The sequence below is a fragment of the Salminus brasiliensis genome, chromosome 18 (assembly GCF_030463535.1).
Source record: "Salminus brasiliensis chromosome 18, fSalBra1.hap2, whole genome shotgun sequence".
In the NCBI taxonomy this organism is placed as follows: Eukaryota; Metazoa; Chordata; class Actinopteri; order Characiformes; family Bryconidae; genus Salminus; species Salminus brasiliensis.
This window is the reverse complement of record NC_132895.1, coordinates 13,791,331-13,809,254: the sequence shown is the minus strand read 5'-3', so window position 1 is coordinate 13,809,254 and position 17,924 is coordinate 13,791,331. Positions and strand designations below refer to the sequence as shown.

The 17,924-nt window shown below is 41.2% G+C and overlaps 2 protein-coding genes across 2 annotated transcripts; one reads left to right on the top strand and one right to left on the bottom strand.

The window, feature by feature from the left end:
* Positions 1-750: 750 nt before the first annotated feature.
* Positions 751-6,665, bottom strand: rtn2b (reticulon 2b). Its single transcript, XM_072662499.1, has 7 exons — positions 6,653-6,665; positions 4,050-4,257; positions 3,546-3,684; positions 2,947-3,016; positions 2,766-2,812; positions 2,620-2,678; positions 751-1,237 (listed from the first exon to the last, which is right to left on the bottom strand). Exons 1-7 carry the CDS (start codon positions 6,663-6,665, stop codon positions 1,141-1,143), a joined length of 633 nt encoding a protein of 210 aa, XP_072518600.1. The 3' UTR covers positions 751-1,140.
* A 1,909-nt stretch (positions 6,666-8,574) lies between these two features.
* On the top strand, positions 8,575-17,616 carry ppm1nb (protein phosphatase, Mg2+/Mn2+ dependent, 1Nb (putative)). Its single transcript, XM_072662044.1, has 6 exons — positions 8,575-9,464; positions 10,523-11,094; positions 13,186-13,303; positions 13,967-14,081; positions 15,548-15,611; positions 15,795-17,616. Exons 1-6 carry the CDS (start codon positions 9,053-9,055, stop codon positions 15,819-15,821), a joined length of 1,308 nt encoding a protein of 435 aa, XP_072518145.1. The 5' UTR covers positions 8,575-9,052; the 3' UTR covers positions 15,822-17,616.
* Positions 17,617-17,924: the final 308 nt, after the last annotated feature.

Sequence of the window (17,924 nt, the reverse complement as noted above, 5' to 3'; positions counted from 1 at the left end):
TTAATGCTGTGATGATTACTTTTACAGTCACAAGAGCAATTTGCTATAGATGTAGTAACTATTAACCAAAATGTCTGTCTGGAATGAAACCCTCCAAATAAAGTTATAATCCTTATATTTTCAGCATTACCATTCTGCTTTTAAAGTACAGTGTTGCCCAAGTGCAATGTGACACCTTAGACGGTGATGGTGATACACTTTCCCACATTATTGGAGAGTCACTTCTAGTTCATCTACAAATGTTCGATTAGTTCAGAAACTCTTCTGCTGATGCTTTAGGATTGTGGGCAGGTTAGGTTTATGAATAAGGTGAGGTTAGGAGTAGTTTTGGGTGGAGGTTAGGGACAGGGTCACGTTTGGCATCAAATGAAAGTGAATTTAATAACTATTTTGTTAAATTTTAAATGAAGTTAAAAGCTATGTAATTTTGCCCCTACAAACAACTGTTGAGTTATTTTGAGGCCTATGATACAATAGCTCACATTTACCTTGTCAGATAATTTTTTTTAAACATAAACACACACACAAACACACACACACACACACACACACACACACACACACACACATATATATATCATTTGTTTGTTTTTGTACATTCACTGCACTGTACCCAGTACTGTGCAAACAGGTCCTTCAATCCCATTTCCAGTGCCATCATAGTGTGCATCCTAGCATCTAAAATACTTTAATGTCATGTCATACCACACACAGTAATCTCATGTCATTGCCATGTGAAAAAGATGTCTTTATTTAAATAATCATGTTACAGTTACAATATGCTTTGTTGACAATGGTTCCACTCCAATGGTTGACAATGGTTCCAAATCCCTCTGAGACAGGTGTTACTGTTTCATTTGTTCATAAGAAACCAGTACAGACACATGTTGCTGAAATCTAAGAGTAAAATATAATAAATTCAGAGCACCATAAAATATTTAAGAATTTTCCCTCCCTTTCAGCCCCTCAATCAAGCCCCTTCAGGCAGGCACCCTTTTGTATTCTGCCACCACCCCCACCTGCCCAACAGGCCCTGGCTGCACAGTAAGAGTATGGACACAATAAGACTTGTCTTTCTCTCCTTCTTCACTCCGTCTTTCCCTCTGTCACACTTTCCTTATCTTCCACTCTGCATCCTTCTCATTTAGCCTTGAGTTTTAGTTTGGGTGTAGGGGCAGGGGTGGGTGCAGGAGCCGGAGGTGGAGGGGACTTGGCCAACGACACAATGAGCTCAACACTGGAGAGGAAAGAGATAACAAATACAGATCTTTAAGGCCTTTTCTTCTGACAAAAGATTTCAGAACATACAAACAAAACCTTGAAACTCTGAAATGTTAAAGGTGCACTGCTCAATTTCCCTGGTCTCTTCTTACTGATTTAACTGAACTATAAAATATCTAAAACAAAAAAATATTATTACGGCAATGGCATCAGCAGACTGTATTAGGTGTCTAAGATAACCTGCTTAAAACACTGATCTCCAGTGATCACTCTGTGGTTACACTAACATCCTGTCAGTCACTTTATGAAACACTCCTCAAGACCCCATTACACCACCCTCATCTCCTCAATGCGCCATTACCCCACCCCCATATCCTCAATACCCCATTCTTCAACCTCCATCTCTGCCTGTTTGGCTAGACAAACGTGGCAGAATCTGGTAAGAACCTGTTTATAGATTAATTATTTCACTATCCAGCTAAATAGTGGTCATAGTGGGCAACAACAAACATCAGGGTGCTAGCATCAAGTGCTGGCATCATCATTACACCTCAGACACAGAAGTTTGATTCCCACTTTGGCCAAATGCCACCACTATACCAAGTTAAATCAAGATCATAAGTGGGTAGCAAAGTTAGACGTAAGTCTTTATGAAAAATAGGTCATAAAAGCCATGCTTGGATGGTTGGACATGAGTTAATGGTTTGGAATTGAAGGTGAATCCCTTGAGGATCCCTGGTGGATTCTAGTATGCCTTTAACTGTACAGGAGAGAGAGAAAACCTGATTAACCTTTATGTGTGTTAATATACGTTAAATTTATGGAGTAATTTAGAATCACTTTAGTTTGTCCATTCATCTTGAAATGATGTAATAAGTTTCTGATAAGCTCACCTTCTTATCAGAGGCCTATGCAGCTTACAGCTATACACAATGTACCTATTGTGTTCTGCTGCGACGTGATGGACTAAGAGAGGTTTAGAGGTTACGACTAAATTAGACAACTACAATTCTTACCTCATTCTATTATTAAGATGAGAGGATGCATAACGAACTAACCCAACTATCAGAAAAGACATCATAATGTATGCCAATAGAAAAGGTCTCTGAGATCTGGACTCTGGAGCAGATAAACATGAACCTATTGGAACGATACATAATGCTAGTCGTAGGTTAGATGGGCATAACCCCCTCATCCCAGCCCCAGCATTGAGCTGTGAAGCAGTGTGTTCTCTGGAATCTCCATCCAATACTTTTGGCATGGGTGGGCTAAAGGTTATCCAACATCCTGACCTCACTAGCACTATTGAATGCATGACAGTAGCGATACATGGTGAAATAAATGTGTATGCAGAGTGCACTGCTGTTATTTATGTCATTATAACTGTCAAGAACTTACATCTCTGTGGTCTTGTTCACTAACGATTTGACTGCTTTGATGATCTTGTCAATCCGCGCCTGTCAAAAAGATTGATGGTTAGGTCAAGAATAGCCTGAGCCAATAAATTATTAATAATCTAATTTCCTTAAGCTCTGATGTCTTACCCGCTGAAGTTTGTAGGCCAGAGGCAGAGAGAAAGCACAAATCACACCTGTCATGCAAAGAAAACAACTGTCTGAGTTCCAAACTCACCACAAATGCTTTCATCACTGTTCAGGAAAGTAAGTGCAGTTAGGCAAAGAGCTTGTCGGTTTGCAATCTTGGCATGCAATGAGAAGGTCTTACCAGAAATCACAAGAGTAAGACCAGTGGTTTGGATCCCAACATAGCTCAGCAGGTACAGCAACACGATAAACTAGAAAAATGAAACATGTTTACTCAGAGCACATCGTTATTATCTCACATTACTTTGTATTTTCTTTGGGATATACAACAATCAGAACCACTTTCCTAACACTGAGTTGGCTTCCTCTGTGCCACCACAACAGTTCTGAGAATTCAAGACATGGACTCCACAAGACCTCTGAAGGCATCCTGTGGTAGCTGGCATCAAGACCTGGAAGATGTGAGGTTGGGCCTCCATGGATTGCATTGATGAGCCTTAGGTGCCCCATAACAATGTCACCAGTCAACCGGTTGTCATGTCAGCTTCATAAATCAAATGCTCTTTCTGTCAAATGTGGTGTGATTAAAACATTCAGTTTGGTGTCCTGCAGCTGTAATGCTGTTGGGAATGATAGCACATGTTAAAAGTTCAGATCTGGTCTAATTACGCAAGTGGACAGTTTTTCCCTCAGCGTCCTGGAAGTAGGTCACCTGCTGCTGTGAAATGTGCACACATCGCATTGTGTTTAATTTTCTTCACACGAACATGCAGTTCAGACCTTCAGTGAATCCACAATGCAGTCGATGAAGAAGAGTCTCTTCAGCTCTGTGATGAGAGTGGCGATCAGGAGAACTATCTTCTCCACAACGCGAACTGTGTCCTCATCTGTCAAAGTGCTGTCCTCATCCAAATATGACCTTTTATGAAAGACGGATGACAGAAATATGATGGACGGAGAGGATTAAAGAATATCCTGGCACATAATGTTTTCCTCACAGTTCAATCTCTCTTGAAGTGATCCCTCAGTGTAGTCGATTAATATCTTAAGCCTGTTTCAGTAAAGTGTGTGATGCATTAGGCATGCAGTTCACATAATGCTAATTAGTGAAGAATAACAGGAGCTTCATAGCTCCAGTGTAAAACGAAAGGGGCAAGCTTTGGACGCATATTTTGTCAGATGGCATACATTAGAGGTACGGGCCCTGTCCTTTATATGTGAAATACCAACAGATGAAATGGTAAATAAAGCTCTGTGGGGCCGAGTAGGTAAACTCTTACTTACTGGAAGGGGTGCGTCCCATCGTTGAGGCGGGCCAGGTCCATGGTTTTGTAGAAGAGGCGCATAGGGAGAGTGAAAAACATGATGCCCAGGCCCAGATTAGACAACACAGAGATGGCACTGAGCTGGAACAGGCTGGCCAACCCTACCACCAGTCCTGTGAACACCAGGCCTGTTTTGGCTACATTCCGCCAGTACAACAAATCTGCCACTGTGGAGAGAGAAGAAAGGAACAAAGTGCGACTGAGAAAGAGAATAAAGCCCTGTCTGAATCTGTGGTTGTTCTGGAACGAGATTAAAGACAAAACCTCAAACGTCTTTTTTATGCTGTTATGTCTAGCTATGTGCAGTTTATTGTAATCTGTATGTTTATAGAGAGAAGGTCATATTTCTTAACCATTATATTCTCTCCACTTGTTTATTCTTGTTTCGAAATGACAGAACGCCCCACTGGTTACTGTAGAATGATCAACAAACAATATGCAGTTGAGGGAAAACCAGACAGTCAGGTAATATTTCTTCTCCACAGTTTGCTGATACTTACTACAAACATGTGCACAGTGAGAGGTAGATTATAATGGTTCATTCCATGCTGACTCACCTGAGGCTCACAGGTCATGTCACAGGGTTTCCATAGAGCAACAACCTCTGTTTAGCTCATGCAACCATATGGAATTTCACATTGTAAATCATTTTAAATGTAGAGTTTTATATAAAAGAGGACCTATATTATGAATGTACTCTGTTTAAAGTGAATTACTATATTTATATATGTACTTATGTATTCATACAAATCTGGAAAACAAGAATGTTATAATACAGATAGAAATCATGAATTTCTTTTTTAAACCTAGTTTTGACATTTATGGTCCAGTCTAAAGGCCTAAACACTAATAGTCACAGCTCACCATGGATTTAAATCTGTGTAGTGATTTACTGTGCTTCAAAGTCTAGGCTGCAGCCGAGGTAAGTTGCATTTCTTGCTATGTTACTGAAGGCTGTTCCAAAGTGAAGTAAACTTCGTATACAGGAAAGAAATGCAGGCTATATTTGGAACAATTTCTAAAACGCAACCAATGTATGTTTCCCAGCCCTTGGTTACCCACAGTTCTTTAGCACATACAACCGCATAAACAAAATGTTGGAAAATGATCCCGTATAAAATGTTAGCTTTTATAATTATATTTCTTTCTTTATGATTTCTATAAAGAAATAAAAACGCAAGAGCCACTATGCAACAGTTACGTGCCGCAATTGCAAGAGGCAGGACCTTTCTGGTGACATCACCACTCAGCCTGCTTAGACCGTTCCATTTGTGTGACCAATAGGTTAATAGGAATGAGTCTTCATGGGACAGTCCTGCCTAGGACCTGCCTTACCTTGGCTGCAGTATAGGCTTGGGACCACAGCTATTCGGAAGGACTTTAAACTTAAAGCAGCATTATGCGAGAATTGTTATTTGTTTTCTCTCAGGCTCCCCCTACAGTTTACGGAGTGTAAAAAAAACAGTTACACTACTCTACTACTACACTCTGTACTACTACTACTACACTCTGTACACATGCATTTGTTTACAAGCCAAAAGATGAGTGAAAGAAGCATGTGGACTGAAGGGATCCAGTAATATTACAGGATTTTACACAAATATGAGCGTTATGCAGTTGTTGTGAGTGATCTTGTGCAGCTCCACCAAAGTTCCATAGTGCAGTTAGCTGTGTTCCTGACTGGAGTGGCAATGACAGAGATGCCAATCTTCCTATTATTGTTAGTTGCAAAACAAGCACTACAGCACTAATGTACAGTTAAGTCTTAAAATCCTTACCAGCTGATTTATGTAAACCTTAAAATTTTGCTAATGGTAATAGGTTTCACCTAGAATGTTTATTTTCATCCACATAATTTCCATTTTGTCTTCAATGAGGCCCCATTAATCAAGCTAACAGCACAGTGTCCATTTAATTCATCAGAGAGCATAACCACACAGTCAGCAGCTCCGTGTGGAGCGCCATTAACATCTCCTCGTCAAAAGCCAATGGATTCAGACAGCTGTTGCTTCCGATTATTCAGCAAACACAGGTGCAAATCCATGCCGTGGCAAGCACAGGTGCAAAGCTATAAAGGAGGAGTTATCTGATCAAACAATAGAGCCCTCTTCAATAAGACCTCCGGCCTTGCTAATACACCCTTTAATTCGGCCTGACATGGCCGGTTCAGATTGAATCACCACCCTGTGAGTCATCTGGCAGCACGGCTAGAAACAAGTCAAAGAGAGGGTCTCACCTCCTCTTGTTCAAAACATCACTGTGTCTTTCTTAAAAAGAAGCCCTGTATATCCTAGAGTCCTGCACAAGTCCAGCCCCAGACGGTAATCCATCCTTCAGATCACTTCAGCTTGCCAAGCTGCTGTAAGCAAGCCCACTGTGATGAACTGACCATTCAGCAGTCTTACTGTAGCTTCACTATGCACTGCGCAAGCGCTGCCGGAAGCCCCTTCACCTGCCAGTACCCTTATTATCACCACCGTGGCACATTACACTCCCTGTGTAGTTAGGCGACCTGCGAAGAGCTCAGTTCCAGCTTTCTTGAGTCGTGTGGACATATCTCACCTTTGCTGGCCATTTCTGCTGCTTCCACGCCAAACCCCCTCTCCTCCCTGCACTCCTCCGACCCGACAGGCTTTTTTTGGCCACCCCAGCACTGTCAGCAGTAAAGGGCCGGCCTGACCTAATTATAACCTCTCCACTTGGACACCCCATCTTTACACACACTCGACCGCCTTTGCGCACACACACACACACAAACACTCTTACACGCAAGCTCACTTCCCGCCCCTCTCTCCAGAAGGCCTCAGAGCTGTAGGAACCTGAGACGTCAGCATGTGTCAGTGTGTAGACAGGCCTTGAACCTCTAGAGGTGAAGCCTATCTTAAATAGCAGCAATATTATCTAATTAATGCTTATCAAGGGCTAGGACATGGCTTTTCGAAAGCTGGTGAAAGCCAAAATGTCAGCTATTAATACCTGATAAGCTTTAAAATGTATCCGCTTCTTTTTATCACAGACTTAAGCTGATTCACAATCTGTGTGTTGGTATCGTTGCAGATAAACACATTAGATATAGCATTAAAGTGCCTTTTTTGGGGGAATAGAATTTAATAAACGATGGTTCCAGACATTCAATCCATTCCATAAGTCCATACTGTCCATATATGATAACTATCCATCGTTTTTGCGTTCCTTATGTTCGTGATGTCAAACCATTTACACGTCTCTGTGTATGTCTGTGCTGGTCAGTTTTTTTCTCCAAAATCATTCTCTGATCTTGTCTCTTTCTCGCACCAACACATTTACACATCTCCATCTAGTCACCCTATAACAGTTTAATCCTACCCATAGTTCACTTCTCTGAAAGTATCAGCTCAGAGGTCTTTTTGAATGAGACACAATACAAGACAACCAATCGGAACAGTGCTCATTTATCTCATATATATATGCCCTAACATAAAAAGCCTATTTAATTCTAAAGGATGAAAAGTGGTTAGAAAATGGTTATGGATAAAAAACATTATGTCAATTTTTGGAGCATAAAGCCAAACACACATTGTAAATGGATCTCAGTAGATAAATTTACCAGAACAATTAGCATATTAAATCTTTAAACTTTGTTTGAAGTTTTTTTCTTCACACTTTCTGAGCACAACACATTGTGTTGGGCCCTTATAAAGTCTAGCCCTTCCTATTTACATTGAAGTTGTGAAGTTATTGAAGGAACAATATATGGGAGCCAATCAGAAAAGAGGTTATTTACATGTTGCATAAAAGGGTGCACCAAAGCCTGCATGGATAATTCTAAGACATAAAGAGAGGTTATGTAAAAATGAACTGTGGCAAAAATCTGTAGAACATGACCCACTCAAAATTGTGCATTTCTAAAATTGTATAGCTCTGAAATATTAATATTTGTGCTAGGATAGTGTCACAATGCAAGTACTTATCTCAGCACAGCTGTTTAAATGTCATTATTGTTGTGTTAACTGTTTTTGCTAACATCAGTCCACATACATATGTCCCATGGGTAAAAATAGCTCTTTATGTAATTCAGCGATGATGAATACATTTGTTTATTTACATAATCCTCTAATCTGTCTGAATGTGCCCAGGCTGGACACTCTCCAGTTCATCTTTGGATGCATCATTCATAAATTGTGCTTGGGGCAAGCCGTGTTCCTCCGCATGAGTTCTGGTTGTGATGCCTTCCAGAGGGAGTATCAGAGGGAGAGGGGTGCTTACTGTCTCTATTTGCTCTTTTTTGAAATTCTCTGTAATCTGTGATGGCGGCTGCTGGGTCATCTGAAGTCATCAAATGCTCACAGTAATGGAGAGAGAGTTCAAATGGAGGAACATTGAGAGAGAGAGAGAGAGAGAGAGAGAGAGAGAGAGAGAGAGAGAGAGAGAGAGAGAGAGCGCATTAGAGAGAGCCAGTGAGAGTGAGACAGAGGGATTGTGCATGCGTGTGTAAAACAAGGAGGAAGGAGGTGTACACTGCGAGGGGATTGGAGTACAGAAATAGCTCAGCCAATCAGATGGACGACAGGAAAATAACAGGTTCAGAGAGATAGCTGGAAAGAGAGGGAATAGCAGTGAGAGACAGAGCAGGAAGAAGATGGCACTGGAGCTATTTGGACAGAACAAGACTGAAAGCAGATAGGTTACAGCTCGAGAACACGTGTCCAGGGATGGGTAGAACAACAAAGGATAACATCTGTCATCCTGGATTTGATTATTTGTTGATGCTCGGAGCAGCAGGACCTGTCTCTGAAGACATCATGCTCTGAAGGCTTCTGAGCAGATCAGCAGCAAGGCTGCACACAGCCAAGGCAGAGGCAGAGGAACAGAAGCCTAGGGGCGGAGGCTGAGAGACAGAGAAAGAGAAAAAGAGAGAGAGAGAGGAAAAGAGAGAGAGAGAGAGAGAGGATTCAGTCAAGAGAGACGAGATTAAACGACATCATGAGAACTTCCAGGAAAGGGGCCGTGGAAATGCCTGCTTTTGTTCGTCAGCTGGTCAAAGAGACAGAGAAACGGGTCACCTCCTTTTTCAAAGGGGGCCGCGGAGGGGGCGGGGGCGAGCTAGCGGAGGGAGAGGATGGGGCAGAGGAGGAGGGGGTCATACCCAGCCCTTACCTGGAACGGCCTGTGCTGGACAAGTACATGGAGGAGGGCTGCGCCTCGTGGGGTCTGACCTACGCCCTGGCCAGCATGCAGGGCTGGAGGGCCCACATGGAGGACTTCCACAACTGCTTCCCCCAGCTGGGTGGGGAGTTGTCCCACTGGGGCTTCTTCGCCGTTTATGATGGCCATGCTGGAAGCACGGTGGCCCAGCACTGCTCAAGAAACCTGCTGGACCACATACTGGGCACAGGTTAGTTGGCAACCCATTTTTAGACCATTAAGAGCTGGTTGTTTTTTCCCAGCAGACTTGGAGCTTATGAGGAACCCTCTAAAATATAAAGGTGCCCAAAAGTGTTTTTTAGAGTGATTCAATACTGGAACTCAAGGCCAGATGTTAGATGCTCTTTCTCCCAACCTAAACCTGTCCAGGCCTGGTGTCAATAGTATTTGAACTATTGGTCCTACCAAATTTAGTCTCTGGTCTTGATTGAGACCCAATATCACACAGATTTTGATTGGATTCATTCAAAGCAGTGGTATCTAAACACCATACTGGAGTCACAGTATGAGAGTAATGTAATACAACTATGTCATCCACAAAGATGTTTGGTGACATTGACTTTCCCTATTTGTCAGTTATATTAATCTCATAGCCGTAGTGCAGTAATAAGGACTCAACTGTGGACAACAAACATGTCTTCGCTGATTGACTACATTTGTGGTGAGAGGTCTCAATCCTGATTTGGTCTTGATTTCACTCTGTCTAAGGCCTTTCAGGCCTCCTTAGACTCTTGATCTTGAATAATCATTGTCTTGGACTTAACAAACCTTCTTTTTCAAGAGCCTAGGGTAATAGCATAAAACTTTTGACTGTGAAAGTGAAGAAAACATCAGCAGGCCTGCTAAAGCACATAAAGTACAGTTACAGTAAATTACAACACACAAGAGAGAAGAAAGTCACTTAATGTGTTAACCTGTTAAATCTTTTTGACAATCCTTGAGCATGCAAAGATACATCAGCACTAAAGCTTTAATAATCCACCTGCTGTTCATTAAACAACTGAACTCTATCAACCTGCACATATTCATAGATTTGTGGATTCTTTCTGACATGTCCTAAAGCATGCAAAATCCCATCATCACTACAACTCTAATAATGGGGCTCCTTGCTGATTCTTTGTGAAACTTTGAATTAGTACAAGGACGTGTTTCAGCATTAAGGTTCCTTCCCCTCAAACGTCTCATTTACAGAAAATGTAAGTGCAATGACTGCAATACACCCCCTTCATGTGATGTTTGTTCTCACAGGAAAGATCCGGGCAGATGAAGATGTGGAGCAGGTCACTGAGGGCATTAGGGAGGGTTTCTTCCTCATGGACAAACACCTTCATGCCATGGCCTGTCGTGAGGGCTGGGAGCGTGGAGGCACCACCGTGGTTTCCACAGTGATCACCCCTCACCACATCTACTTTGTGAACTGTGGTGACTCACGGGCAGTGCTGTGTCGCAGCGGGCGCGTGGCCTTCTCCACGGAGGACCACAAGCCCTTCAGTCCTGGAGAAAAGGAGCGGATTGAGAATGCTGGGGGCTCAGTCACTCTGCAGCGTGTCAACGGCTCCCTTGCTGTCTCCCGGGCTCTGGGGGACTTCAGCTACAAGGCAGCTGAGTGGCGGCCGGCCACGGAGCAGATGGTCTCACCCGAGCCTGAGATTTGCGCTGTGGAGCGCTCCCCAGCTGATGAGTTCATAGTGCTGGCCTGTGATGGGGTGTGGGACACTGTCAGCAATGAGGAGCTCTGTGCATTTGTACGCAGCAGACTGCGAGTGTGCACAGACCTCAGAGAGGTTTGCTCCCAGGTCATTGACCTTTGCCTCTATAAGGTAAGATGGCTTTAAACGTTAAAGCAATAGTTTGGACAAAAGGTTACACAATTTTATTAGACTAATTTTAATTCAGATTGCTTTACAGTCACACAAGAAACATAGTAGCATATTTCTATATTTTATATTAGCCATATGTGCAATATAAATCAGTCTAAAAGAACATAATAGTCCTCATTCTCTGTGTGGGCAGGTTGGCCCTTATTCCCCCCCATCAGTCAGAAAAAATCCTGTTAGCTTGACAGTTAGTGTTCTCGTCTAAGCATGCTGAGCTGTCCAATGATGTTGCAGTAGCAGCAGTTCAAAAAGATGCAGTTGGCTGGCTTCACATCTTGTGGAGGAAGAGTATGCTAGCCTTCACCTTCTAAGCACTAGTGGCATTATGTGATGGAGGAATCCCAGCTACTGGGTGGGATTGACAATGATTAAAGTGATAATAATAATGATAACAAAGGCTAATCCCAATTATTTAGATATACTCAGTGTTTACAATTTGCTTCTTTAGTTTTACCCTGAACCTTAAACATACAGATAATGAAACTTAAAGGGAAGAGGAGCTTCTAACCACCAGGTAATGACGATACATTTAGCCATTTCTAATTAATATTTGTACCTGCCTACAATGAAAATGCCCAATCACACAACCAGGAGAACCCAGTTAGTCCTGGGATTTGAACCCACAACCTCTTATCTATACTGCTCTCTAGAAATGGACAGAAATCTGGACACAATTCTGTAAGTATACAATGTACTTTTTTCAGTTGAATAGGCAGCAGTATGTTGTACAGTGTCATAGATCTACATTTTTAAAGACAGCAGAAAACACATAAGCAAAACTATTCAAGCTTGCTTAATGAATTGGTGAGGTTTGAAGGGAGTGTTACACAATGCTGGCCTGATGGCTGTAGGGTTCAGGCATTTGTTAGCAAAATAGCCTTGTAGCTTTACAAAAGTACACGTACAAAGTGCAAACCAAAAGAAGCAAACTTGCTGGTTCTTGATTCATTAATGATATCTGAGGTAAGGGGAAAGCTGCATTTTGTTCAAATGAATACTGGCTGGCAGACTGCTAAAAGCTTGTTACTCAACAAGTGAGCTCTTAGCCGTTTAACTCTGAATTAAAGACTGGTTAATGACGCCTCTCTCTAAATAATGTATGACTCCCACGAGGCTTCTGTTTCACACTCATGGACTGGCACTTAAAAGCCTGTGATGTGGGATTTTGCTAAAAGATGCATTTAGAAACCTGAAGATTTACCACCATCACCATGAGTGTTTTTAGAACACCACTAGAGTCTGGACACACACATACACGCACATCCTCTTTCTCAACTCCTGGGGCGGCAGACTTTGTCTCAGGCTGACTTCAGCTGGGCTGTTATGTAAGAGAAAGGCTGACTGACTGGCTAAGAGAGGCTTTAGTGGAGAGATGTGCGCTGACCTGAAAATGTCACTATTCTTGCTCTGCTCAGTAAGCCTCATTTTGTCATGACAGCAGCACTGACTCCAAGCAATTCAGCACTCAACCTCTAAGCTACAAATACATTTAGCCTTGGGGTGAAAAGACTGGGACAGTTAGCATAGCACAGTATAGCATTAGGGCACATGCCCAGCAGTGGAGCCCACAATCTGGGCCCAAGGCCTGCACGTGAGGCACAATCCAATTAATCATTACAGAGGTGGTAACCTACCAGCATCCTCCTTGCCAAGTGAGGGGATAACGGTATCACAACACTGGCTGTGTGGGTTCAAAAATAACCCACTGCTCGGCATAATGACGTAATCCTAATGCCAAACACTAAGCTTGCTGCCATAAGCTGTCACATCTTGTAATGGGCTGTTTCATGAACACACAGGCCTGCCCATTTTAAAGATAAGGACTTCAACTAATGTAGGTGAATATGGTGAAATATGGATCTGTCCATTTGCTCTGTCATTTGCTCACAGCTACATCTGATACTGTGACAGCTAAAGAAGTATTCTGCTATCCGAAATGTGAATTAGACTGATGTATATCACCTAAAGGGAGGCTGAAATACGTCCTGTTCTGACCCTACAGAGTATGATCATTTCTCATTTGCTCCTCTCCAGGGAAGCCTTGACAATATCAGCATCATTCTGGTGTGCTTCCCTGCTGCCCCCCAGCTGTCACCTGAGGCACTGCACCAAGAGGCAGAGTTAGAAGATTTTCTGGAGTCTAAAGTTGCTGGTATGGAATAATAAAGACACTTTCCTTGTTCATATGATTTTTCTCCATGTTTGGCATGTTTTTTTCTTACCTTATAGTTTAGTACTGGTCTCTGTACAACTGATTTCACCCTTTCAGAAATGATCTACAGTAACAGTCTACCATAATTCTAGTATAGTCCTGGTGTATTTGTCTTTAGCCTAATATTTCTCTAATAACAGTCTTGCAATCTTTAGAACTTGACTCTAACCCTGGGCCTAAACCATACCTCAGTGACAGTAAACCTCTTACTGATCAGAGTCATCCAGTTTCCTTTTTACAGGATTTCCATCTCCTGTAGTCTCACTATATAACATTTTCATGGGCATAATGCTCACATATTCATTTTGCTTTGGTGAGTTTAAAAAATATGTATTTTTCTGTAAATAATGCAACTGATTTCAAATGTTACTCTCACATATGAAGGTTCCTAAAGCATTTCTGGCCTGAATGTATGTAAATAAATGTGCATTATGTAGACCATTTAAAATAGGGAAGAATCTCTTCACTGCAGTGTGTTCGGGAGAACCAACCATGGTTCTTGTGCGGTATCACTCCAAGGAACCTGCTGACGCCTTTCATTTGACTGTGTCTGTTCTGTATCATCTGTTAAAACTAACATTTGCATGACTGCTTATCAAACAGAAATATTTGAGGAGTTGAGTGGAAGAGGAGATGAGCCTGATCTTCTTTCAGTTCTTACCGTGCTGGCTTCCACAGTCATACCTGGACTACCACCAGGGGGTGGCCTTCAAAGCAAGTAAGTCTGTTTCCTGTCAATCAGTGCTGGGCCTTCAGCCTAACCATAGTTCATTATTAAATGGATCAGGTTGAGAAAATGTGCCGCATCAAATTAGAGACCTCACCCGGCAAAGCACATGCTTTGCAAATTATGGTGGATCTCATACAGTGGGAGTGTCGCTGCTGCAAAGCATAATGAAGCTCTAAGAATGGAATGGAAGACTGTTGATTGCAAGTGTGCTGAGAGTTTTCCTAATCAGTGACTATGAGTTGCCTGACAATGCTAAATATACAAAAGCTATCTTGAGGAACAATGTGTGTCATTTAACAAAACATGATGAAGAGAAGCATCTGTTGTACCAGAACTGTCCTCGAAGAATTGAGAAGGATACTCCGAATGTAATTTGAGAAATAGGTTGGGAATCATGGAGAAGAACAGAGATTTGTGCAATTCTGGGAAATGTCCAAGTCCCCCGTGAACACAGCAGCTGTTCGAGTGGCTCCACTACCGCCCCCCTCTGCTCAGGAGAACAGCATGCTTCCAAATATATCCCCAACAAACAGCAGAACAAAATAATTGTCTCATATCTGTATATCGTCATTGTATCTCCAAAATGGCAACTTTCATTAAAAGTCAATGAAAAAAAAATATTATTCCAAGTCATGCTGGAGGATTTCCATTGGTCCATTCATCATGAACTGCAAGGTTCACATTATATTGCTGCCAGAAATGCAGATACAAGGTTTTTGTGTGACACCAATTATTATATATATTTGATCCACCACCCAATAATAATATCTGATCAATAAAGGTTCTATGGTGGTCCTATGGTGGCTCTTTCCATTTGAAGGATAGGGTAGAGGTGGCTGATTTATATCCAATGATACACTATATGTCCAAATCTTTGTGGACACCCTTCTATCGAATGCATTCTGCTACTTTAAGTTGCAACCATTGATGCACACACACAGCTTGTCTAGTGCCTGTAGTGAAGTACTGTCAACAAAATAAAACTGTCTGGAGCAGATAAACATGAACCTATTGGCAGGCGTGGGCTAGAGGGGTGCCCCATCCACTATTTTTAGGATGAGGTGGGGTGGTGATCATCCAACACCATGATCACACTAATGCACTTGTTGCTGAAGCCAATCAAATATTCACAGCAATGCTCCAAATTCTAGTAGAAAGCCTTCTTCCCTGAACAGTAAAAACAGCTACTCCAAAAAAAGCAGTAGCAGATGTCGCAGGTGCCCTAATACTTTTATTCATGTAGTGTATATATGATATTTGCAGCAACAGATAGGCTAAAGTCAGTACATGTAAATCTACAAAGTGCACCTAAGGATGCTTTTAGTGACATAAAGGCCTGGTTTCGGGGACACAGATTAAGCCTAGTTTAGGACTGAATTGTAATATCAATTATAAAACTTTATAAAAATTGGTGCTAAATGCTTGGCCTAACTGTTACATTCTGAATTTTGCAGACGAAACTGTATCATCTCAGCTTACTACCAGCAAAAAGAGGCCCGGAAATCTAGATTATCGCAGGTAACTCTCTCTCTCTGCTCTCATTCCAATGTATTTCTATGCAAAGTATGCAAAGTAATTTTATTGAAAACATGCATTGTATTATGGCTAATACTACCCAGTGGAGAGATGTTAGAAAATACCCTGAAGCTTTGAAAAAGCTTTGATTTAAAAATCAATCATGCTCTTTTTGTGTGCTTTCAGGAACTTGGTTCTGCAGATTCCACGTAGGATTCATCCCCTAAATTCCAAATAACATGAGCTCACGCCGACATGTTGGAAAGATACTGTTCCATAAACATCAACATGCCAGAATGAGTAAGAAAGCATATTGTCCGACAGCAGGCCGGGCAGCATACTCATGCCTTGCTTTCTTACTATTGATCTCTCAGTTAGAGAAAGCTTATAGGAATGTCCCAAAGTTTGTCTGTTTTTTTGGTGCGTTTTTGTGAAATACATGCTTCTACAGTAAGATACAGTTCACTGACATAACCTTCCAACCCTCAGAAATTCCTGCAATGGTTAATCTAATTATCTTATAAGTAAATACCATATATGTTTATAAAGGGAAAGGTATTCCTTGCCTTCATGCCTTTTTTAATACTATTTTTGATTAGAACTTCAAATAACTAGACTTTATTAAAAGTAAAACAAAAATAGATAGTTTATTATAGAATATATCCCAGTTTCTAAAGATTTGAATGTAAACAGCTACTATTAGTGATTGTTTGTTTGTATCAATGTAGCTCTGATTCTCTTTTATTGTTCCATGGTTGTTGTTTTTTATACCATGGCGAGCTAATGCCAGTTGATTTTTGCTGTGTGTCCCTGTATGATTTGTATTGTAATTCATTGTAAATAATAATAATAGTAATACTAATAATTATAATAGTAATAATATAGTAAGATGAAGTGCTAAGATTAGAGGCATAGAATGTGAGTGTAAAATTGCTTTTACCGCTATTTCATCAACACAATATCTGAATAGACTTTACCTTCCATCTCAAATAAATGATTTTCTAACTCACCTGGAGCCACTCTATTTTCCTACTGTACTCTTGTTGGGAATGTTATGGGTAGTGAAGCTTTTCTAAATATCACTGATTTACACAATTCTCCTTCTCAGGCTCAGGAAAGCTAGTAAATGAAGCTACTACAGCTGGAATTACATCTTACAGACTTCCACAGAGCATAGAGTAGATAGGTAAAAGTTAAATGATTTTATACTAGAGATGTTCTGTCATTGGGCAGTGTGTTTGCTTATGCATTGAGCCCGAAACTGGATACAGTACTATGACCTGTGGAGGCCTAGAGTTTTAGAGCTGAGTTTTAGACGCATGTATTTCACAAATTAAACATATTGAGGAAAAACACTGAACTTAAGAAGGAGTATCTCTGTGACTCTTCTTCTAAGACAACCATTGCTGTATATTAAGCAGCTAAATCTCTGGCATATTTGTAGATTTTTTCCTGACTGAATATATTTGACGTAAACAGAGCAACTCAGGTAATGTGTAACAATGTGACTTCAACAAGCCTTTGCAATTGTCAGAATGAGATATTGCAATTAGAATTTTCTAGGAATGAGTTTTCTTAGCCAGTCTAAATATGAGGAGAGCCAAAATGATTTCTAATGACCTCTAATCGTCCACTGCTAGCTAGTGAATGGAGAATGAACATGAAGCACACCCAAGTACGGTTCTGCGCAAGAAAGCACTTTCAAGTTTCCAAACATACAGGCCTACAACATGGATCGTTCCAGTTCTCCAAACATCTTTTTGTTCTGTGATCGGATGTTTGCATGATCTGTATGGTGTTGCCTTACTGACCTCTTTGAAATTACCAATAGATTAACATTGTTAATATTGCAGACAGATTTCCTAACGTCTGTTCAATGAATCGACTCCTTATTGCATACTGTTGTGTGAAATGACCTTTGTGCATATTTTACACACCTTGTTTATTGACGACAGCTGTGTTAATTTAAAGTTAACAGTAATAAAGTAATAAAACAGAGCAACTGATACATACGGTGTGCGTTTATTTGCAGCAGCTGTGTCAAAATACGGAGCGTTCAGCCACCATTCACCATGTGTCAAAGTCTAACAGGCCTAATAACTGTCCTAATCTCGTGCAATGTCTACTCCCAGACTTGTTTAACATTCTGTTTTATAGTTTACAGTCAGAAACCACCCCTCACAACTGAATTTACAGTCAAAACAGCCATTAGTACAGCCACAAGTACGCATTTCCTTTTTCAGCTTCAGAAAAACAGCAAGAAACATTCCCCAGAAAATGACACAGAAGCCTCAATAACAGCCTTTACCTGTATTA

Bases quoted from the DNA above. Each gene is read 5' to 3' on its own strand.
- rtn2b (XM_072662499.1), bottom strand. The intron at 2,813-2,946 runs GTAAGACCTTCT...TTTGCATGACAG, and splicing joins TCTTACTCTTGTGATTTCTG to GTGTGATTTGTGCTTTCTCT. The intron at 2,679-2,765 runs GTAAGACATCAG...TCTTTTTGACAG, and splicing joins TGGCCTACAAACTTCAGCGG to GCGCGGATTGACAAGATCAT.
- ppm1nb (XM_072662044.1), top strand. From the start codon at position 9,053: ATGAGAACTTCCAGGAAAGGGGCCGTGGAAATGCCTGCTTTTGTTCGT. The intron at 9,465-10,522 runs GTTAGTTGGCAA...TTGTTCTCACAG, and splicing joins GGACCACATACTGGGCACAG to GAAAGATCCGGGCAGATGAA. The intron at 13,304-13,966 runs GTATGGAATAAT...CTTATCAAACAG, and splicing joins TCTGGAGTCTAAAGTTGCTG to AAATATTTGAGGAGTTGAGT.